This window comes from Apteryx mantelli, chromosome 5 (assembly GCF_036417845.1).
Source record: "Apteryx mantelli isolate bAptMan1 chromosome 5, bAptMan1.hap1, whole genome shotgun sequence".
NCBI lineage: Eukaryota > Metazoa > Chordata > Aves > Apterygiformes > Apterygidae > Apteryx > Apteryx mantelli.
The window spans coordinates 22449685-22473551 of record NC_089982.1 but is presented as its reverse complement, the minus strand read 5'-3'; the positions used below and the strand labels follow the sequence as shown (position 1 = coordinate 22473551).

Sequence of the window (23867 nt, the reverse complement as noted above, 5' to 3'; positions counted from 1 at the left end):
GAGAAACAAATAGGGATGGCATTTTGTTCCCTGCCCTATGGAAGAACAGAAAATTGCAATCCATTAGGAGAGAGGCTTTTAGCTGGAGTAGCTTTCTGCAGTCCCCCTATTCTTGGTTATTCTAAAAGCTGGAGCATCACTAATGCAATGTGCAGCATGAAGAACTTCACCTACTGATGAAACCCAGCTGCTGTCCCCTAGCCATGAGGATGTTTTCCTCTTGATGCATCAAATGCAGCAGCATACAGAGCCTATACCAGGAAGAAAGAGCCCCCCAAAGGTTTGTAGTTATATGTATATAATAATATATAAAGAGGTGAAAATTCTTGATCAACACTGTGCTGCTCTAATGCCTCTTGGTTTAATTTTTGACTGTGAAATTACCTCTTACCACTGTGCCAACAATTGCTGTTTGATCAGTGTTATCTATAACCTTTTGTTGCTGAAGTAAATCAAGGCCATCAGTTCGGAACTGCCTCCTTAATGAATCAGCCTGGGATTCTCGCACAAGCAATGAAATGAACACTTTAGATGTCTATCTATAAACACACGTCCTCATGTTTTTGCAGGGAAATACATTAGGTTGCTTCTAATTGCTTCATCTCTTGGACTTCAGGAAACCCTAAGAGCCATAGGGAGCAGTGTGAGAGGAAAGCCAGGTGCTGTGACAGCATCATGACATGCACATAAGGGAATTTAGCCCCTCAAACAGACAGTGGGTAGAGCAGAGTGCATTGTTCTGCGGAAGGCCTGACATACGCTATATATATATAGGTAGATGGACATGCACCACCACATGGATTTCCTTTGTCATGTGCAGCAGTTTTACAACTGGTAGTATATTTTCTGTTGTGCTCTTTTTTATTGCTCTTTATCTGCCAACAGATACTATATTCAGCTATGTTGACTCCATGTTATTGTCAGCTCCACGCTATTTTACAATGTCTGGATGATGATAAAAACCCTGATGTATCCAGCACAATGTATTAGGAAGGGTTTACATCAATAAAGAAAACCTCTACTTCAATTCCTTCATTGTTAAAGCAGCCGGGGGAAGTAGTTGTAGGGCTTACAAAGATCCTGTTTGATGCATGATGTCCTCGCACCATTGTAATTACAGCACGCATGCCTAAAAAGCTGTGATAACTTAGGAATCAGCAAGTGTTGAATGGAACAAGGCATTATATAAACCAAACAGGAATTTGGGTGGTCCAGATGTCTTCCACATGTATCCCATTAATTATCTAGGATTTAGAATGTCTTATGCATTATGTAAGTAAATGTCCAGCCTATTAACTTCAGTTGAATATTTTGGAATCACAGTGTGGCAAATAATACCAGAATCTTTCCCTAGAATAAAGTATGGGCATGCTCTCCCACTCCCATGGATCGGATGAAATGAGTTTTCTCTTAAATGTATCTTTTCACTGGTTGTATAGTTTTCTGTGTTGTTACTGCTGTTCTGTAATTTCACTTGTGTGAGAAGAAAAAGGTATGTAACAGCTCCTCAGAGTAGTACTGCTATTTTGTATTTCTCTTGTAGCACCAAAGGGTTCAAATAGGATACAAACTTAGTTTGTCACACATTTCACTGTAGGACAGAGTTTCTTCAGACCTATAAAGTTTGTTCACATATACTGGTAATTCATGACATCTATCCATACTAATAAGCTCTTCATGTATGTGTAGTATAACCAATACTATCTGAAATATTTCTAAATACTTTAAATACTGTCTGAACCTTAAAATGCTGTTTACATTTTTAAATACTTTTAAAATGCTTGAAAGTACCTTTAAATAATGTTTAAATATTGGAATTTTTTCCTATGTCTGATTTCACATTATTTTTTCTTCTTTAATAGTGGTTTTTCCACCCTTTGCATTGCCTGCCTTTCTCCAAGATTAATGTCACCTGCAGCAGCTTTACCATGATGACATTTCTTAGAAGGTGTTAATGCTGTCCAGTATATCTAGCTACAACCAGCTTTCTGTATATACTGCTGGTTACTGCTTTTCCTGGTGCATGACAACCCAGGCTTTCTCGTTGGTGAGTACGTACAATTCCTCCACAGTATTAATATCTATCACCACTTCCTCCTGAGTTTATATACTTCATTTAATGTGTTAAGATCATATTTTAATTGATTCCTGACATTTTATGGTGATGGCCAATGTTCATAAGAGAGAGTATAAATGAGAGCTATAACCTCTGAGCCAGTATTTTCAGTGATAATTTTGTAGTCAGACTACACATTTGCATGGAGAAATATCTGTTAGTGACACCATTTTGATGATATTTTGTGAGCCCAGCTTACGGAGTATTTTTAAAAAATGTTCCTAGCCCTTCTGGTATTGCCATTAAAAGGAAGGAACACCGCAAGGTTGTGACTGCAGAGTGACTAAGCCTGGCACAGAAAAGCCTTCCAGAGTGATTAAGCTATGTAGGTGCTCTTTATCCATTTGTGGTATTTGGAAGGAGGAATCATAGAAAAAAAGCATGAGCTGAAAGAAAGATGGTTTTCCAGTGAAGAAACCGAGAAACTACTTCTGTGGGGTATCATCCAGGAAATACCACTTTTTGTCTTCCTTTAGGCTTTCCTAGGTCATTTTTTTAATAAATGGAAAGACTTTCCTGCAATTCTGAATTAGAAAGATTCACTAGATAAAAGTCAGCATGGGAAGCAGTTTTCCTATAGCTTGTGTCAACCTGAGAATGGAAGCTTGACTATAAACATATTGTATTTCCAATTGGTTGTATACTGTGAGAATATGTTATTCCTCTCAGAATTGCTGCCAAATGGAGGTAAAAAGCAGACTGCATAAGATCTTACTCTGCTGATCTTAACTTAAAGACTACTGATCTTAAACGAAAAAGCTCCTGAAGTAAAGACTGTGGTTATCATTGCACTCTTTGGTACTGTTCTATGCCAATAATCAGTACTATGAGGTGTGGTAAAATGCATTCAGAAAAAATAAACAGACAAAAAGAATGATAGTTGATTCTGGTTTATTAATACTGGTTGATTAGTTCTGGTATTCACTGTGATAAATCTGTATTTACAGATAAAATAAGTAGTAATAGTATGCATAAAGCTTAAGTGAAAACATTCCATATGTCTAATCATTACCTGGTGTATGAATCACTCTATATTTCATAATAATTACTAGAAAAATATTTATTTGAGCCAAAGCTTAGATACCATTAAGGAGATGAATCTAATGCAGCAGGTTCCTATGCCCTATATTGGCAATCAACTTTGCTTGAAATAAAAATGATAGTAGTACATCCATCATATTTCCAAGTCCCAAGAGAAAAGCTAGTGCTCCAAGTGTGAAAAGTTCCTTCAGGTTTGTATGATTTATTTGGTGCTAATATATTGAAAGAAAGAGTGCTGTAAAGCTGATAAAGACCCAGGCTGAGTTAAAGATTCCTCCTGCAATAAAATATAGTCTCTTCAAAAGCTATTTGCAACACTTTTGTTTGTTGAAATCTCAGAAACAAGGGAAACAACCCTGCCCAGACTCAGCTAGCTAGAGATTCTGAGCTTTTCATATTGCAAGCTGCATGTATATGCCCCCCAAAAGTAGCTGCATGAGCCAATTCTTTATTATTTGCTGTTTCCAAACAGGCATCCAATAAAACTGCCTATCAATTCCAATTTTGATGGAGGCTTACGTATGACATTGCCATCTGTCTAACAGGAGCAATGCTAAGGTCACCTTTTGTTTTATTCCATTCAGTGAAGGGCTGTTGCATAAGAACTGCTTCAGTCACTGTCAGCACGAACTATATTTGGATTATTGTAACTGAAAGGCCTGTATTCCTTTGTTTGTTCTATAAATTATCCAGTTACTTCTCCATGCTTATTCTGAATAATGATGAGCAGAATAAATATTGAAATTGCTGATTTTGTCCCTTGCCTGAAAATACTCTCATTTGGTCGTGTCCCACTGTGAAATGTCTTTGTTTCGAGCAAGGGAATTCTGAAGCCTGGGTTGGTGAAAACACATGCTCTTAAGTGACTCAAATGTAAGCAATAAGCAAATGCTTATTGAATTTGACATATCTGCAGAGAAAGCAGGCAGTAAAGTCTCAGTTAAAGAACTGATGGGATCATCTTTAATTTGCTCAATAAATAGAGAACTGTAAAGATCATTACGGTAGCTTTTTGTACCATATAAATAGAGAGAACAAATATCATGTTACATATAAGGGATACATAGTGGTCACATTCACAGCTGTGCCTTTATCAAGATTTTTCATGCTGCAACAATAGATGTTCTGTGGAGCCTGAGATAACCCAGTAAAGGAAATGTTGCAAAATGTTGGCACTCTTGCAAATGATTAAAACAAAAAGAAAGAAAAAAGGGTTTCTTATATTACTGATTTACATTTTGCAAATTAATTCCATTTGAAAAGGAAACTGAAACTTTCCTTATTCAAATAGTTCTGTTCCACTGAACTGATTTAGACAGTTTGCCCTTAATTCAAGGAATCATTTTTACTTGATGGGTTTTGGTCAGTAAATAAGAATATATTTGTTGCTTTCAATATTCCAAAGTATGCTGAGTGCAATATGTCAGAGGTAAGAAATGGCATTCTGACAATGTTAAATTAATCTGAAGACTAGCTGTCTGGAAGTTGTACTTATCATTATTTTTACGTCCTTTCACTGTTCTCTTACTGTTAGCACTCCATGCTGTCTAGGTCACTAAACCAATTACTGCATTTCTCCTCCACTTATATTTAAAGCCTCTGCAAGACTTACACCTCCTTCTTTCTCAAAAGTCAACCTTCTTCCCACTCACCTCTGTTTCAGCATTAGCCTATGCACTCGGTAGTTTCAATAGCGTCCCCCTTTCTGACTGAATCTCTCTTTCCCTCTCCAATTCAGTTTGTCCAAACTGCTGCTATCAAAATATTTTTCATTTTCTCAGCACTCTGAGAATACTCCCTTCCTTCTAAAATCTCAGTGTTGACTTATTTCCCCATAAAACTCAAACACGTCTCTTTTCACAACTCTGAATAGTTTATTAGTACTTGGTCTGAACTCATCTCATCTTGGAAAGCCAATGTTTAGTCTCCAATGTTGTGAGTGTGTGTGTGCGTGTTTGTGGGTATGGGGGGGGGGGAAGTATTATTATTAATTTCCTTCTTTAACTTTCTTCATCAACAGGATGCTCTGTATCCAAAATATATTTTAGATAAAATTATTTCCAATGACCTCCCTCACTTGTTTCAGGAAGTGCCTGAAAACACTTACAAAACAATCACCAATACCTGTTTGCAATAAGGATTCAGCACTACTTACATGATTGCACACAATTTCTACCAAATGAAAAGAGATGTTTTGAACCTTATTATAGGTCCTTGTTTTTTTATCTCTGGTTAGACCACCATAAGGGTTGCCCTGACTTGTGATAATTGGCAATAATATCTAACAGACATTTGAGTGACTTAGGAATACCTGAAGCACATCACGTTCTTACTGTTCCTCTTCACTGTCTCTTCCTGTTCCAATTCTTACTGGAGTGGCAGTACTGGATTCCTAAGACCAACCGTAGTCGCTGTGGGTTTCTAGCATTTTGAAGTTGCCTGCAATCTCTTATGCCTTCACATAGCCTGATTAATGCAAAGGGAGCACAACAGACAAGGGAATGTAGACCCCTGTGTTTTGTATTTGATTTGAAAGCCTATGAGCTTTTATGGAATACATCAACAGAGAATACAGTTAATACATAATCTGGATGATATTGAGGTTGTCATAGCCAGCTTTTCCAGATGCATGTATTTCTCTTGAATTTATTAGGCAGGATGACAAGATAACATTAAAATCAGACCTTTACCATACCAGAAAAATATATGTATTTCTCAAATTCCATTACCATTGAACCAAAAGTAATAAACCCCTTTGGAACTCTGGAAGGCGTATTTATCCTTTCTGTGTTTATCCTTCCTGAGTCTTAAGGACATCGAATCATACAGGGCTCAAGACTGGTGCTAAAGTTTCCAAAAACATTTGGAAAAAATATATAGAAATCAATCACACAAACAAGAACCTCAAGCAGCAAAAAACAGGAAGCTACAAAGTACATCTGGGCCAACAGTCACTGTTGAGGACCTCTTTTCACCACTCTTTCAGCTTCAGGTGCACATGCCATCTCCTCCAGCACAACACCTCCAAAATTGCTGGGTTTTGGCTCACACTTTGAAGGCCTCAGGCCTAGTGACACCCTGCAAGTTAGCTTGCAATGACCCTAAAGCACTGTCTCAGTTAAGTGGTTGATTCATTTATATTTGTCATTACTAGTTTCCCTGAAATGGTTTAACTGCTTGTATGCATGAAATGAGCACTGTCAGCAACAGATATATATCTTTATAGGGACAAGATTTCATGAGCAATTTTACACAAGTAACTTGAGTTTTTGGTGTCTGATCAGGTGAGTTTTATTGTTTCTTTTCCTTTACCTTTCCTTGTAGGCACTTTGTCAACCTGACATACCTCCCTGACATCTTACCTACAGCTGATTCTTCTACATGGAAGATTTCTCTTCCATTCCTCCTTAAAGGAGAGTGGGGAGGAATTTGAGGTTTGGGTCCACTTGAGAAATTTGTAACAGATATGCCTGTATTTGTCATATGTATGTTTCAAACGAGAGCATTTTTTGTTAATGTTGGAAATTTTGAACAAAGAAAGTCTGAAAGCTATTAAATGTAAACTATAATGCTAGCCAGCTGATCAGGACTAAAATCCAGCTCACTTTCCTGGCATCTTGGAATCATTCAACTTTAATTCTTGAAATTAGCATTAAAGTTATTTTTATATGCAATATTTTCCTCATTTTATTTCTTTTTTGTCTTTATCTGTTACTCTGTCTTCTAACTAAAATGTATTTGTGTCTGTGTGGGGGTGTCTGTGTGAGGTGTGTACCTGAGTATATAGTTATTGACAGCATTTGGGATACCAGCTCCTGTATATTGTATGTAGCAAATATATACAAGTCTAGCAAATATACACACAGTCTAGTAAGGTCTTACATAATTCGGTCTAGGTGCTTTTGTGGCTTTAGTGCCTGGAAGTGAAGTGTAGTCTAGAAAAACCTTTTCTGTCTTGCTCCTACAAAATGACTTTCAAGGTTCAGCAGCATTCTTGACAGATTGCAAGCTAGCCTGGCTGGTTAAGAATATTTACAGCTCAGCATGTCCAAGCTGTTATCTTTATAATGCTCATCAGGTGATTCACAGAAAACAGGGAGAAGAATCCCATTAACTTGAGCAGGTATTGGGATACATCCTTATTCAACTGGGAAGGGAAAGTAGCTAATGGTGATGAAACCAATAATAATCCAGCTGCTAAATGGCTCAGTTCTGAGAAGGATAAAAATGCCCTTCTCTTATTAAAGATACATTGTAATTATGCAGTAATGCTCCTAAATGTAACAGTTTACAGTAACTTTACAGGAGCATTCTGGACTCTTTCTGTAAATCACTGGTCTTTTCTTTGTTACATCTGAGGATTCAAAATGTTCTGCCTTAGAGCAGTGGTGTTTACTGACATTGTCACTGGATCTGAATTCCTGAATTTGGGGCACCTCTGATTTGGTCTCAGCTGTTAACTGCATAAGATAGCTAGCAATGTTTGCTAGCGATTTTTAAAAAAAAAATACTCGGCTTAAAATTAACTCAGTTAAAAAGAAACCACCCTCTTTAAAAGCATTATTTTAAAGGAACCTTGTTAATTAAAAATATCTTCAAATAAAAAAGATGAAAAATTATTATTTAAAAATCTAAGACAACTCGTGTCTTGTTAGAACATTACTGTTTCCTTTTCAATGCAAACAAAACATTTTGTTTTAATAAGCCTGTATTTTTGCCCTCACCACAAAAAAAAAAAAAAAAATCACCTGGTTTTCCTTGTGAAGAGGTAGAAGCTAAACGGCCAGTAACATCCCACAGTCTGTCAGAAGTAATGCTTTTTTAGGCCAGAGAGAAACCTTGGCCTCCTGCATACCAAGAGCATGACAGAATCACTGAGCTATCAAATCGGTTATTCTGCCAACATCTTTCTGGTTCACTGAAGAGTAAATTAATCCTATGTAAGAGTGCTCCAGCAGGAGAATAAGAGAGAGCACACGCACTACCACAGCCAGGTAGTAAGGTGCTTGCCAGGAGTATAAATAATGGATAAATAATTAATTTTCTTCAGGAGAACCATCAAGAATCTACTTCTCTGAATGTTTATGAACAGGTGGAACATGGTGGAACAGCTCCAGCAAGAGATTGAGCAAGAGCTTCCCTGTGGAAAGAAAACATGCCCCGGATCAGGTTGCTCAGCCGCTCCATCTCAGCTCTTTATGACTCACTGAGCAGCAGGGATGTTGAGGACTGGAACAGTGGTTTCTGAAGCGAGCACCAAGGGCTCTTGACCAGAAGGTGTTCAGAAGGAAGCTGCTCTAGCAGAAGACATTAGGACACACCTGCCTGAAGTCTAGCAATTAGACTGCCTTCATCACTTGGAAATGATAGAGTGTAGGCTACAAAGAGTAAGTCTCTGGCATACCAATTAAGTGACTTTACCAGTGTTTCTGCCCCTCTGAAAAATTTATTTATAAAAGTGCAACAACTCTAATGAGAACACAAGAGGGATACAACATACTGCACAACTGCACAGCTAGTTCAGTACTGACCTGAAATCTGTTGACTCCAATTCAAATTCTCATTTACTGGATTTAAGACCAGTCTCACAAGGAAATGAGCAACTGAATGTCCAGGTTGCTGAATGTTCTCTCAGGATCTCCTGTTCTAAATTTGCATTTCTGCAAAAATATGTAAAAACATTGAGGGCCATTGATTTCAAAGCAGTTTCCTCTGCAATTGCTTATTATAAGGCTATTACGGAAAGGCTGGTCTTGGCTTTGAGCCGAAATCCCACAGCAGAACTCTTAGGGAAAAGATTAACTGTTCTTTCTTTCAACAGGGAATCCTGCCTCTCTGCTTCAGGGGACATGAATCAAGGCTCAGAACAGCACTCCCCAAAAGTGTCCTTGATTAGTCCTGGAGGGAAAGCAGGAATGATCTCATCTCCAGATGCAAAGGTAAGAAGGCAGAAATGCACCCTCTTCAGCCTTGGTAGAAATACTTTTTAATAGGCAATGGAATGCCAAACTATTACAATAAACTGCATACCAGTATAACTTTATATAAATATGTATGTGCTTTTATGGTGGTTAATATATCCAGGATACAGTGTTTATACAATGACCCATCACTATATATTGACATGGATTTATTGTAACATTTTGGCATTCAGTTTTCTATTATATAAATATCTAAAAATTCAGTTTTCTATAATATACTGTCCTTATTTTCCTTCTATTCCTCTCCCAACCATGATGTTGTCAAAAAAGATTTCCCAACACTGGAAAATTAAACTGTTTACACTGCCTATTTATACTGTTAAAAGTATGAACAAACTAATGCTTTTGTTCGCCTAAACAACCTGACATGAGCATTCAGAGGGCAAAGTGATGAAACAGCTGAGCCAGCCGGAGTCATAGCTCTGGCCAAGAGGGGTGGGCATGTACTCCCCCTCCCCAGCCCATGATCCTGGCTGTGCATTTCCAGGCCTTCTCCTACACCAGCACAAGTGCTTGTCTGATCCCATTGCAAGCTACCTCAGGTAGCAGAACTGAGGGAAAAACTGTATGTGTAAGGTTAGTTTTCTGGCAGGTTAGCTCTTCATACTGCTGCACCTTGTGGAAAGACAAGCATTACTGTCAGTACAAGGAAGGGTGTGGGAATGTGCGGTTGGAGATGGAAAGGTGAGAAACCTCACCCTTGGTGGTAGCTCTCTCGGTTGGCTTGGCTCTTTTGGATCCCATTATAAATCAACAAGATATGCATATTTGATTGATCAAATTACAGTTTTTCACCTTTAATTCAATAATGTACCTGTAACTGCCTCAGTGTTTCAAATCAGTTGCCCCAAGGTAGTAAATGGTTTGCCACAAGAACATGAGGTCCTTGGGAAGGACCAAGTATTTCAGTCCAAGACCATCTCTTGTTATTAAAAACAGATATTTATCTAAAATCAAGATTACTCAGCTTTTCAGGATACTTTCTGTCTACACTTTTGTTGTAAATTGTTACTGAATTTTTTTCATGCCCTATATTTACAATATTCCTAGCAGCACTCATTATGAGAAGTCTAGGCAAATGACCTTTTAAAAGCTCTGACTCCTTCAAAACACAAGGAAATTGAAAATTTGTGTTTGCAAGCATCAGAAATAAAATGAAAACCTCTCTTTGACTGTCTAAAAATAAAGCCATATAAAGCAAGGACCCTGCTGAATAGCACACTCTTAAAATAAATACCATTTCCTTTGCCACAATAAATGTTTTTTCAGATTCTACAGTTAAAAGCATAATTCATTCCACTGAGCTGTAATATTTTGCAGAAACTTTAGAGGAACCAGCTATTCAGTGTCTTCTATATTTGAACTGTTTACAGTTCTCTCTAAAAAATTTTCTGGAGAAGATTCCATGTTCTGGGATTTTATTTTATTTTTTAAAGCCTTTTCAGGTTCACTACTGAGATCTGCCTTTCTGCATCCAATAGATCAACCACAAATTAACCATTTCTGTGGCCTCAACAGAAACCTGAACCTTTAACTAGCTTTTAGAAGTTAATCTAGTGGGCCAGATCCTTGGCTGCCATTCTGGCTGCTTTGGTCTACTCTGAAAGAGTTTGGAGAGTTTATGGGGTACTTAAATGGCAGCTATGAATTATGGTTCTGTCTCAGCTCAGGAGTGAACTACATTTAGAGAGGATTGTTGTAACAAGAAAAAAACTCCTAACTGAAATGCGTCCAAGCTATTCATCACTTCCCTTGTATCTCTTATGGAAATGCTCCAAATTCTATGAGACTGATCTTGTAAACAATTATTTTCTTTCCTTAATTTCCACAATAAAATTCATACTTGATATTTTTGTCAATACTCCTTGGTCCTGCCTTGGATTTTTTTTTTTTCCAGATTGGGAAAAGGAGAAAAAAACAGCAAAGGATTTTTTTGTTTGTTTGTATCATGCATGCTTATAATGTCATTCCTAAACAGAAAAGAAATAAATTGACTTTAATAATTTCTTTTGAACAATTTTTGGATTAAATAAATGGTAATATATGGGACAGTAACAACAGATACTTTTTCCAAACGCTTTTCTCAGAATATACTATTATGAAAAACTGAAATATAACATGGAAATGTTTAATTTTTGAATGTCTATATATAGATAAGGAACCTGGCAGACGTGCTCCTATAAATACTCACAATCATCAGGCCATGCTGGGGTTTCAATACTGCTGATTGTGTTATTTATGCAGATATATACAAAATTATGCATGACTTGCATGCTATATTCTTTTTAGAAGAGGCTGAGAAATATGCTGCCATACTGTGTGAATATGCTACCATACTGTGTGCTGCCTTTTTGTTGTTGTTGTTGTTAATGCATATTCTCCTCACTGATCTGAGACTAGTTTCACTCTTGCTCCAGTGTAAATTTGCTGGTGTAAATTGAAATATCCGCTCATCTTTTGCACTTGCATTGCTGAATGTAATGTTCCCCTGGAGAGGAACTTGCAGAATAAATGTTTTGTACTTGGTCACAAGTTTCAGAGACTTTCCTCATAGCTTCCTTCATGCCATGGAGCTCTGGGTCCTGATCTCTTGACTTTGGAGCTTTAAACTAAAGGAAACCTTTGTGGATTTATTCTGCATGCATATCTTCCTTCACGTAGCAAAATAAGGATTTAGATGCTTTACTTTCAGACTGCCTACTTAGACTCAAGCTGCATACTGCATTTTATAGTGAAGCTCTAGCTGTAACGCAAACTGATGTATTCGATGCTTTAAATGTTGAAAGGACTGTGCAGATGTTAACTTAACTCATTACTTATCCTGCCACCCCTGCTAAGTTATCAGAAAGGAATGAAAGCAAAATGAGATGACTTGCCCAAAGCCAAGCAAATAAGCACTGGCAAAGCCTACACTAGAAATATAAGTGAAGGTATAAAGGCATTGGTGTCATATATAAAAACAATTACATTTGAAAAGTCTTCTTAAAGTTGTAAACATTTCAAAGTTGGGAAGTACAGAGTTTTGGTTTTGAAAATTGTTATAGTTCCTACAACTACATTTCTTCACCTGTCAATATTATTTAAATATTAAATATTTTAGAAAATCAATATTAGTATTTAATACATAATTATTGATGATAACTTAATATTTTAGAAAATAAAATCTTATGGATAAAACAAATACAAACATACACACACATTTTTCAGTTACCTAAAAAAAGTTTCAATATGCAAATGTTTTTAGTTTAACACCATTTTCAGTACTGCTTTCAGAAATATTAAAACGATGACATTCCACACATTTCAAAATGAAACACGTTTAAAATATCCTGAAGAATTATTTTTCAAATTTCTCAATGAGCTGTAACAACACATTTCAGATTGTCTGCTAAGCCTTCATTTTTGTGTTTTGTGGTCTTCAGTGATGTGGTCACATGCTATTTTAACAGAGAAGTCTGTCTGTATTTGGTACAGAAATTACCCAAAGGTCAAGGAATTGATGCAGCTGTTTACTATTCCTTTTTATCTTCATTGCTGAACATGTGCTCTGTTTTATGTTCTCAATCCTTCCTATCAAATCTGTGCCATAAATACAGCATCATTCTTATTTCTTGGTGTTGCTGGGTTTGGTGTTGGGGGGGAAACGTTATGCATGTCTCAAAATCTCTTTAAACTTATGTTCACCATGTAGGTCTTCACGTTCCTCAGAGCTGCTGAGGCTCCAGGGGCTCCCAGTGTAACCGCTTCTACTGTGGCAGCGCCTGGTCTTGGTTCCTCAGGTGGGACCGCCACGCTTTAGGACAACACCTGCGATGGCTGGTTTAAGCGGGCTGGCCAGAGCAACGAGCCAAGGGATGCGCAGATGCTGGCTTCGCTCAGCGTATGACCTTAGCTTAATCGTGCAGTATTATCCTGCGGACTAGCGAGCCTGCGTCGGAGGAGACAACATCAGTTAACTGTCGCTAAGCTCTTTATGGCGCGGGGCCCGCTGGGGAACGGGGGCCGGCTGCACTGCATGCCGCGTCCGGGCCCGGTACACGCAGACTTTGTTCCTTCTCCAAGACCTTTCCCAGCTGAGCGCTGAGGAGCCGCCCTGCAGACCACGTGCAGGAAGCCCCGGCTGGGCGCGGGGACGCGGCTGTCCCCGTCGCCCCGCGTCCCCGCGCTAACGGCAGCGCGACGCAGCGGCACCAACGGCGCCTCTCGCAGCCCGCGAGCCGCCGTCCCCCCCCTCCCCGCCCCCATCGGCGGTTGGCGCGCGCGGCCGCGGCCGCTGTGACGCCACGGGACGGAGCGCGCCGCGGGGGCGGGGCGCCCCCGCAGCCGCCGCAGCCGCCGCCGCCGCCGCGCGCGCACGAGCAGCAGCGCCGCCGCCCCGTCGCCCCCGCGGGGCGGTTTGTGACGTCAGGCGGTCGCCGAGGAACGGGGCGCAGGTGCATCCGTTTCCTCAGGGCGAGAGGAGCCGGGCGCGAGCGCCGCCCGGCGCAGGCGGTGGGGCTCGTCCCTGCCACTCCGCCCCCGCCGCGGCCCCGCGCGAAGCCCCTGCTCCCGGTGCACGCGCAGGCTCCTCCGGGGATGAGAGAGGCAGAGGGAGTCCCTCGCTGCAGTGTCCCCGACGGGCGGGGGGCGCGCAAAGCCGGCGGCGAGGCGGCAGCAGAGCGCCGCGACGGGGCGGGCGCGGCTGGCGGGCTCGGGTCGCTAGGGGGAGGCACGGCACCGGGAGAAGGGGCCGAGGCGCCGGCCCCTCTGGCAGGCTAGCGGCGGGGCGGCGCGGGGCCCGCTCGCCGGGGGGGCGGGGAGTGGGGGGACCGGAGGGCGCGGGCACCCCTTCGCCGACGGCCCCCCGCCCCGGTTTTGCTTTCCCTTTCGGTGCCACCTCTCCCTGGGGGCGGCGCGGATTTAATATATTTTTTTCTTCTCTCTCTCTCTTTTTTTTTTTTTTTTAAGGGTGGGGGCGAGGGGAGGGGAGAGGAAAGACCTGAGCGGGGAGGACGAGCCAGCTGGCGGGGAGGAGGGCGCGGAGGCAGCCCCGTCACGAGAGGCGGCGGCGGCGGGGAGGAGAAGCCGGCGCGGAGCCTCGCCTCGCCCACCGCGGAGCCCCTCGGCCGCTACCGCCTCGCCACCCTTGGCCGCCGGAGGCACCGGCGGCCGCCCGTCCTCATGATGGCCTCAACCACCACCTGCACCAGGTTCACCGACGAGTACCAGCTCTTCGAGGAGCTCGGGAAGTAAGCACGGAGCCCGCCGGGCGCGCCCCGCCGGTCCGGGGGACGGGGCGGCGGCGCTGTCGGGGCGGGAGGGGGCACGGGGCCGGGGTCGGGGCGGCGGCTGTCGGGGCTGGGTGCGCGCGCGGCTCCCGGGGCGCAGCTGGGGCTGCATTATTGGTGCCGAAAGGCCGGCGGGGCGCCCCGCGCGCGGAGGGCGACGTGTGCGAGCGCCCCTCGCCCCGGCTTTCCTCCCCCCGCCGCCCCTGGCGGGCGAGGGTGCGGGCTGAGCTCCATGTCCGTCCGCCCACCCGGGTTTAAATGGCCGCGGCGCCCGGAGCGGCGAGAGGCTCCCAGTGGGCGGTGGGGAGCTGCCTTCCAGCCCCCGTCCTCCTAACGCGGGAGGTGGGCGAGCTGTAGTATTATAATTATTACTGTTGTTGTTGTTATTATCATCGTTATTATTACTAATATAGCGGGAATTGGTGCTGGGCGGTGGTTTCGCCAGGCGAGGAGCCGGTGGGAGGCGGGCCGTTAACGGCCGGCGGGCGCGGGGCGGCGCGGCGCCCCCCGGCGGCGGGGTGCGGCGCGGCGGGGGCCGGCGGGCGCCGGCGGGCGGCGAGCCCCGATCGCCATGTTGGCAGCGCCCGGCGCGGGCCGCGGGGGCGGCCGGCGGGGCGTCGGTGTCCCCCGGTGTGCACCGGCCTTCGGGGCAGTGGAAACGCGCCTTCCTCCCCGCGGACACCGACACTTAGAGCGGCGTGTGCGGTGCTTGGTTCAGTCATACGGCCTGTACCCACGTTTCTGATTCGAGTTTACTGTTTCGATCTGTAAAATCACTGTTGATCGACACTCTCTGGAAACCCTTCTTTTTTTTTTTTTTTTTGGTTCTGTCAACATCACAGCGCTCACTGAGATCATTTAAAGTGCTTGCAGTGGTAACTGCTGTGAACTGTTAATACTGACAGTTTGTCCCGTTGTTCGTTTTCAGAGGGGCATTCTCAGTCGTGAGAAGATGCATGAAAATTACGACGGGACAAGAGTATGCTGCCAAGATTATCAACACCAAAAAGCTTTCGGCTAGGGGTGGGTATATTTTCACTGAGTGTTTATGAGGCTGCCTCCCCCTTTTTTTCCATTCTTGTGGTAAGCGTTAGAAAAATGTTTTAATGTTTTAATTTTCTTCATGCGTGTTTTCCTGTTTCCTTAAAGGGTGCTTAGAATTGAGTCCGTGTTAATTAGATGTTTTATGGATTGACTGTACACAGGTCTGAGGTTGTTGCTGTAAAGTGTTTAAAGGAAAGATGTACAAATTCTTCTCTAAGCATATTGTAAGCTGATTTTATGGGGGAGGTTGGGAAATAAGTTTTCATTATAGCTTTTATTTAAGATATATGTCTCAAAGCTTAACAGAATTCCGATTTTCCATTGCATCTAGACATGAACATCAAGGCATATCTGACTGTGAATGCCATGAGAGCAAAATGTAATTTACTACCCTGAACTATATTTTTTTCAGTTACTATAGAAAGGAAATTATCATTTTATGAAATAACCATTCATGAGTAAAGCCATTCTCATTAAGTGATGAACTACTTTACTGTTACAGTTGTAATGCCTGCTATACTTCGTGTTTATAGTTTCCATGTGATATGTATATTTCCTATATATTTCCTGTACATCTATTCAGTGGATATGTTTATGATACATTTGAGAAATTACGTCTGTACTATGGGTTACTGCTTTTGAAAGCAGGCCTTAATGGTGATATGTCTATTCCTTGTTAAATCCAGGTCAAAGTGCTTGTGCTAGGATGTCAGGGATTATGGATTATTCTCTGTTAACATTATCTGTGTTTTGGTATGAATTTGTTCTCTTGTGATGAATGTGGAAATGAATAAGCAAACGATGTTAGTGAGTAAACCTGTGTTTATGGCCTGGTTTACTTATGACACAAAGGAATCACTGCAGGTAAACAGCAGTCTGAATTAATTCATTAAACTTATGCATAAAATATTACCTATGATACTATGGCATGTTCCACTAACATGCTGTTCTCTGTTGGGGATCTTCCAACATTGTGTTAATACTCTTTATTTTCAGCTGATGAAAGGGATGTGGAGACTTACCTTTTTACCTTGTGCTAAGTCTTAGTCTTTGTACTTTCACTGAGAGGTTTGTTTTCCATTATTTATTTTTCAAACCATAATTAAATTTAGAATACTCATTTGTAGAGTATTTAAAGGGAGAAAAGTTAAAAACATAAGAATACTTGAGATAAAATATTTTGACAGTTAATTAAAACAGATTTTCCTTTTTTCTTTTGTTAACGGAATAACATGATCTGTTGAATTTTGATACTTAAAATAAACCTCCATATTCTGTGTGATTTTTGTAGATTTAAGTATCTTTCAATGTGAGAAGCTATAGCAAGATCAGTATCAGATTACTTATGTGCCATAGTTCTGATGTATAATGGGGTAAAATCTTCAAATGCTAGGCTATATTAATACAGTAAATGTACTATTTTTCAAGCTTTTGTTTTGTACTTTTCTTATTGTTCGTACAGGACCAAGTTGATCCTTGGTGTAGTCCATTAATGAGTGGAGGTATACTAGGATGAATTTAGCTCCTAAGATGGAATGAGGCAAAAATCATACAGAGATTTTTCTACAAAATCAGCATGTAAGCCTATAAAACAAGGAGTTATACTTTAAAGCTTGATGCCTGGACTATGAAATACCGTTTTTTGTCTGATACACATATGATGCTTTGTCCATGAATGCAGAGAACACATTTCCAGCTGTTTTCATAGGTTTCACAAATATTATTTGTTCTTGCTTTTTTTCTTTTTTTCTTTTTCTTTTTTTTTTTTTTTTTTTTGAAATCTACTAGGCATCTTTTGAAGGGCAAGCTTCTTAAATCTTCACAAAACTTAATAGGCAGCTCTTTAATTGCAGAAGGGTATCACGGTGCAAAAACTAAGTATTAACAGCACCGAATTGTGAAACTTTGTCGTGGGTAATAATAGATACAATACGATTTAGATACTATTTTAAAAATCATCATTATTTCATTTTACTCACACCTTAACTGCTTTATGATGAGATAGCAATTCACTTCCATGTTTCATACCATAATTTATAGATTTACTGTTTGAAATACAGGTTATAATGTAAATCTAAAGGATAGCTCATTGGGTGAGCTTCATCTGCAATACGATTATTTACAAGTTCTTAGCTTGGAAACGTATTGTGTTCAGTGTTTGGTTCTTTGGTGAAGCACAATGTCATTTTTGACCCTTTTTACAAGATTGAAGAAGAGCTATTTCAATAAATAATATGGGGACATCAAGACAATGACTTTATTTTACAAAACTTATTAATTATGGCTTCAAGATTAGAAATGATTTAACAGGTTTCGTCCCAGTCATAAAAATACCTGTGTCTCCCCTTCGCTCCTCCACCCCACCCATAAATTTCTGGAGGTTTATCTGAATCCTCATCTTAGCAGTCCTTCTAAAATGAGGAACTGATCTGGTCACAGACTTATGTCATGAAAGTGTGTTCTCTCCTGCTTTCCTTGTATACTTACAAAGAAATTTCAGACTGTTTGTGTGTGCAGAGGCACAGGCTACGGTTTTAATTTGGAGGGGAAAGGAAGCTGAGGCCCCTGTTTTTTCAGAAGTAACTTTTTTGCTTTTAAATTGATGATCAATAATTTATATCCGCTATGCTCATACTTAGAAATTTTCCAAAAAATAGAAAAAAATTTAAAAAAGATGAAATTATGATTTAAAATGTTTGACTTCAAAAATTTAAATTCTAGGCTTTTCTGATTTTAGTAATAAAAATAGTAATTATTATTTGTAATTTAAATCCCTTTTTGAATTATTTCAGTATAGCAAAACCATTTTCTTACTAGAATACTGTATATTCTCTTCCTAAAATAGTCTTAAGTTGTATTTAAAAGTTAAGGGCTTTTTCTTCGCATTTACTAAGTCAACTTAAGAATGAAATTGATATTAGAAAATCAAAGGCTAGTTTGTATCAATAGAGTATGTTCTAGACAAGCTTGCATGATTTGAGTATGCTGCAGCCTTTAAAAAAAATTATATATATAAATATGTACATACATATATCTATAGTATGCCCCTACAGTTAAGTGCAAGAGTGAACAAGCATGCAGAAAACTAAGAATGAAGTAAAGAATTTATATTTGCTGATTATGGGTTCTGCACTGGTTTATCTGGATGAGTAGTTGGGATTTTCTCACATATTCAGTTATTAAGCAATTTTTTTGGCTTTTTTGTGCTGTTTACTTTGTATAGAAAGCAGTGTAAGTAAAATGAATTTCTGAGGTGGCTTTACCTTGCCCTGTCTTTACCAAATACAAAATAATTAACAGATATTCTTTTCTTTTTTGCCATTATCTGTACATCTTTTATTTTTCTTTTGAGACTCTTTTGGCTTTGATCCAGATTTCTTTCATACAAGTGAATCCCATTTTCTTAACAGATTTGGGCTTCATTTTCTAACAGCAAAAAAAAAAAAGGCAATTCTCTCTAATCATATTGAAAAGATCAGTTACTAATATATTTTGATTAAATGTAATTTTCGCTGATACCTATATTGGCATTAGTTATGTAGTGGCCAAAAGCACTGTGCCTCTGGTAGCAATTTGATGGCAGCTGTGAGAAAAGCATGATGTTACAGTCCAGTTTCTTTTCTAGACTGCTTTTGCAGATATTGTCTACATACACTCCTCCCAGTTCTTTGATTGCTGCAGCAGAAATATGTACCACTTTGTTTATAGGCATACATATTAAAGTAATGTAAGAATCGCCTGGGGTTTACCACTTTGCCTTTGTCTGATGCTCTTGTGAGCTTTCAGGGACCAGTCATTCCATTAGCATCAGTGAGCTTTGGAGCTTTAAGCCTTGGAGGCTTCACCGGTTATTTATCTTTCTTCTTAGTAGGAAACTTCTGAAACTCTTTCAGCATCTTCATATTCTTTGAAGAAGAAAGTATTTCCGATAATCTTGAGTGCGTGCATGTGCAAGGCATAGCCAGAGTCAACTAGACCAATAGCACCTTCCTGCAGCTAGTTCTGATGAGCATAGTGGCTGAAAAAACCTACCCTTTTGGAACAGTATTTTAGTGGCAGAATTGAGTAATTTTGCTGTGGCAAGAGTATTTCAGTCTGTAAAGCTGTCTGTGTAGAACGCTTCTTCATGATTCCTAAAGTGATTTAAAATACTTTAGGTAGATGAATGAAATGTGAAGCATATAAGGTAGTATTTTTCAGCTTAGTTTTTCATAACACAGAGATAAACATTTTTGTCATGTCGCTAGACCAACAGTTCATTTAATCAGGTACCTTATCTCAGTCAGTGCCAGATATTTTACAGAAAGCCAAGCTGCAATAAAGTGTTCTGTACATACAGGGGAAGAAAATAATTCTTCGTAATCTATCAGAGATTCCAAATCTAGCTAGAGATCTTAGAGACTACTCTGAAGCATGAGAAATAAGAAACCGTGTACATTTAGCTGTGTAAGTTTAGTATAGCACATGTATTTTTTTATGATAATTTCTGTCCTTAAGTACACATTGCATGTATTCCCAAGTAGACAATACTGTCCTTAAGGGCATTTAGTTGTCAGTGAAGCAAGTGTCAGCTTTGTGTAGAAAAGAATTAAGCTTGCAATTTTGGCAATTTCCATCAGAAATATTTTATTCCAGTCTGTTTATCAGGTTAATTATATGTTGAACAGTAGAATGCTTGCTTTCCTCCATGTATTAAATGTATGTTTGAAAAATGCATTTCCATAGCATGATAGGAAGGCTTACCTGATAACGTGTGGTTTGCCTTTTTAATTGTTTTCTGTGTTCTTTCTGTCCTTTGGCTTAGTCGTGACATACTGTTCAGCTCAACATAGATGTTTTGTTTTAACATGGATAAGTATGGATTTTTGGTCAGATGTCCTGTTTTGGAGGTTTGGAGCTTTGTTAACTTTTGTTTTTAGTGAAAATCCTAAGAGCTTTCAGATACCCCTGAGAATGAGGATAGAACTTTGAATTCACTATGACAAATGTTGTTTGGTTTTAAAAACTTAAACTTATATGAAACGAATGTTCCTAATGACTGGTAGATAAATCCATAGCAAATCTGTAATGGTAATTCTCTTTTTCTTTGCCAAGAATTTTTTTTCTCTTTTTGTTTTGACTGTTGCTGCTTTCAGGGAAGGAGATCCTTTCTGTAACGTATGCACTGATGGGCCTTAAATTATGTTAGAATTTTGAGATGCATGTATCATTCTTGTTATGATCAAAGCTTGTTTCTGGTGTTAGTAATGGGAGGTGTGTAGGTGAAAATTATAGCACATACCTTAAAACGCTTCCAGGTGAGGGGAGAAAAATTATTCCAGTATACTACAGTGCAGTTATCTTTACACGCTTCAGAGAAGTGTCATCGACATTTAGGTCCGTAGTTGAGAACTGATAATTTATAAACATTTGTTTTTAGAGTATCCTTAAATTTGAAGTTTGTGGAAGCGTAGCTGTTGATTACAATGGACGCATGACCCAAATCCAACTTGTAAAATAGCTCCAGGGGGCAGAGAGAGAATTAAAAAGATGTTTGCCTTATCTGTCATATGAGTTTGGAGTTCAGTAGAAAAAATTCTGCAAGAGATGTTTTTCTATCCCAATTCACAAAATTATTAAGCATGTCTATAACTGTGGATCAGTTGACTGTATTTGACTCTCTTGGGAGTTTCCAGTTTTCTCTCATTCTTTGTGACCACTACTTAGGCCTGGACCTTCCCCCTCTCCTTTCAAATCTCTTCCACCGAAATGTTAACAACAAAGGGATTCTTTGAGATTTAATTGGTTGCTCCTTCCTTTGCTGCCACTTTCTGTCAGAAGTTGTGAATTCTGGCTGTAATGTGTGCTTCTATTTTGTGTGTTCATTTCTGGAAACTAAAGACTTAATTGCATATCTGAATAGCTCCACTTTCAGAACTGTTGCTCATTCTGACTACTGAGAGAGAGAGGAGAAGTAGAGCCATGGAAAATATTAGCTGAACATCTTTACTCTCCATACTGATTCTGAAATACAATTTGTTTGGGTTTTCCCCCCCCCCCCCCCACCTAGTCTGAGAGACCAAGAAGTGGTCTTTCCTGGAAGTGTTTTGCTATTTATGTCCAATTCATACTTTCAGACAAAATCTTTTGGTCAAATATGCAAACAAGGAAATAAGCACAATAGTAAACACTTCACCTTTATTGTAGATATGTTCTATCTGTTTGCACATAGTACTGTACATAGAAAACATTGGTTTATTTATGTTGTAATGTGAAGCCACAGGTCAGCTGAGATATTTAAGTGACATCTATCTGGCCTCATTGATAGCAAGTTAGAAGTATGCTTGTATTTTTTTGTAAGTGGTATTTTTTTCTTCTAGTTGTGAAGCACCTGATCTGGCAGATCAAAAAATAAAGTTAGCCAAATATTTTGTTTTGCATTTGCAAATATTTTCATATATCTGTCCTTCATTTGACCTCCTTAGAAATGTAGGCCAGGATGCTTCAGTGGGTTTATGGCAGTCTAGCTTTGTCCTTCATATACAATTACTGTGCATTTGTAGGATGCTTTGTAAGGGTAATGTGGGGATTTTAAAAGATTATCAGCAAAGCACAATAACTTCTGCTGTTCACTGAAAAAGTTTAACAAAACCCCAAGTTGAAAATGTTAGCTCCTTTTGTTTAATTCTTTATTAAAAATAATTATGCCTTGAATTTGAAGAAACATCTGCTATGTTTTGGAGAGGCACAGAAATCCAATCTGTCTGTTTATTCCTGTATATGTTGAGCTTTGTGTGTGTCTGGGCAAACTCCTTCTCTGTTTAATCCTACTATTATGGGAAATATCTTGTGTATAGTATCAGAGAAAGTAGAGAATTCTTGTGTAGCATGGTTTTGGTATTTTTTTTCCAGGGAAGACACTTAAAATATGTTCTTCAATGCCATTTTCTTCTGTTGTCTGCTTTTCTGGAATGCTTTGAGTGTCAGTTGTTCTGGGAATTATAAAACTTTTTTTTTTTTTTAAGCTTTGCATTAATTCCTGTTGCATTTTGATTTGAAGCTCATGAATGTATTCTGTTGAACTGAGGGTTACTCTAATTTCTGTTAAATCTGTTGCTTCTGTAGGTACTGCTGGACAGAAGCCCTAGCTATACCAAGAGTAATACGGTCAAAAGCTGGGTATGGGGGTAGTTTGCACTACATTTGCAAATTAGCATATGTACCTTATTCCTAAGTTAGCTTTTATTCTTATCCAGGGCCCCTTTAGTGGAAATTGAGAGACATAAATTGTGCTACATGGTATATTTGTTTTTCATAATTAGCCTTTTAAGTCTAGAAAATGGTAGTTAATATGCTGAGCAGGCTATAATAGATCAATCCATCAACTGTTGTCTAGGCTGGCTGTATTTGGTAAAAAGGAGCTCTGCTCCTTTTTTTATTGCATCTTTTTTATTTTTATAGCTCTGCACCGAGAGTTTATAAATCGTAAAAAAAAAAAAAAAAAAAAAAAAAAAAGTTAACATCCTGGTGATGCTTTCCAAGAGAAATGTCTGGCATCTGTAAAATCACCTTGAATGTAAAGCATGCATGTTGAAAAAGTTCATAACTGGGCATGTGTCTTCTGTTGAACAATTACAGTCAAATCAGTCAATTGAGCTGTCAGTTAGATATTCCCCCTACCCCGACTCCAGTCTTAAATGCTCTGTTTTCCTGTGTAGGGAGCTGCTTCCTTTCATAGTGTATCACTACAATGTCTTCCACACATAGTTGGCAGTGCTGTGGAAAGAATGGCTGCAGTAAGGTTCAACTGAATGTAGAACTTAATCCAAACCCATCTTCGATCTGAGGTGGTTATGTGCAGAATTAAAAACTTCAAAATCTGATCCAGAAGCAAAAAAAGATAAGACTCACTGGATGTTTGCTGGGTTGAGTGAGCATGTGCATGAATTTTGACAGAGATGTAAGGTAGATTGAGAAATACATCAAACCCTGATAGTAAACTTAATTCAGGGTTGTTTTGTGTATAGTCTGCAGGCAGTTGTACAGCCCTTCAGAACAGCTTGTCCAATTCTGTGGCCTCTGGCTGGCAGCTCTCCTTACCTGTCAAGCTCTTACAGACATGTAAATTGATTTGTACAACATTATGGGCAATGAATTGGGTCATGTGGTAGAAAGTTGTCTGCTGCACATTGTCCTTTTCATGTGCTACAATGAGCAGCGTACCTTGCCCGGCAAGGAAGATTAACAGACCTTGATGTAATTGGAAAGGGTAACATACTTCTGCTGGAAAGTTTCCGCATCTCAACACATAAGAGGAGGAGAAACAAACTTAGTATATAAAGCTCATGTGTTTGTAGCAAGAAATCTATTGCATGTGCTTTCAGAACTTTGTTCCTGATTTAATTACAGTAAGGAACTGCTTACTTGTAAATTTTCCGC

At 39.7% G+C, this 23867-nt stretch overlaps 1 protein-coding gene across 5 annotated transcripts in view; it reads left to right on the top strand.

Moving 5' to 3' along the window:
* Nucleotides 1-14117: 14117 nt before the first annotated feature.
* CAMK2D (calcium/calmodulin dependent protein kinase II delta) overlaps nt 14118-23867 on the top strand; it is a 257903-nt gene continuing 248153 nt past the window's right edge. Inside the window, exons 1-2 of one of the 5 annotated variants that reach the window (XR_010884354.1) lie at nt 14118-14366; nt 15334-15428. Coding sequence is in view for 2 of the 5 variants with exons in the window: in XM_067297631.1 (XP_067153732.1) it covers nt 14299-14366; nt 15334-15428 (163 nt within the window). In the remaining 3 variants the exon portion in view is untranslated. Of the gene's footprint in view, nt 14367-14691; nt 14748-15333; nt 15429-23867 lie in introns of those variants that run through there. The other 4 variants (XR_010884353.1, XM_067297631.1, XM_067297630.1 and 1 more) reach the window with 4 other exon arrangements.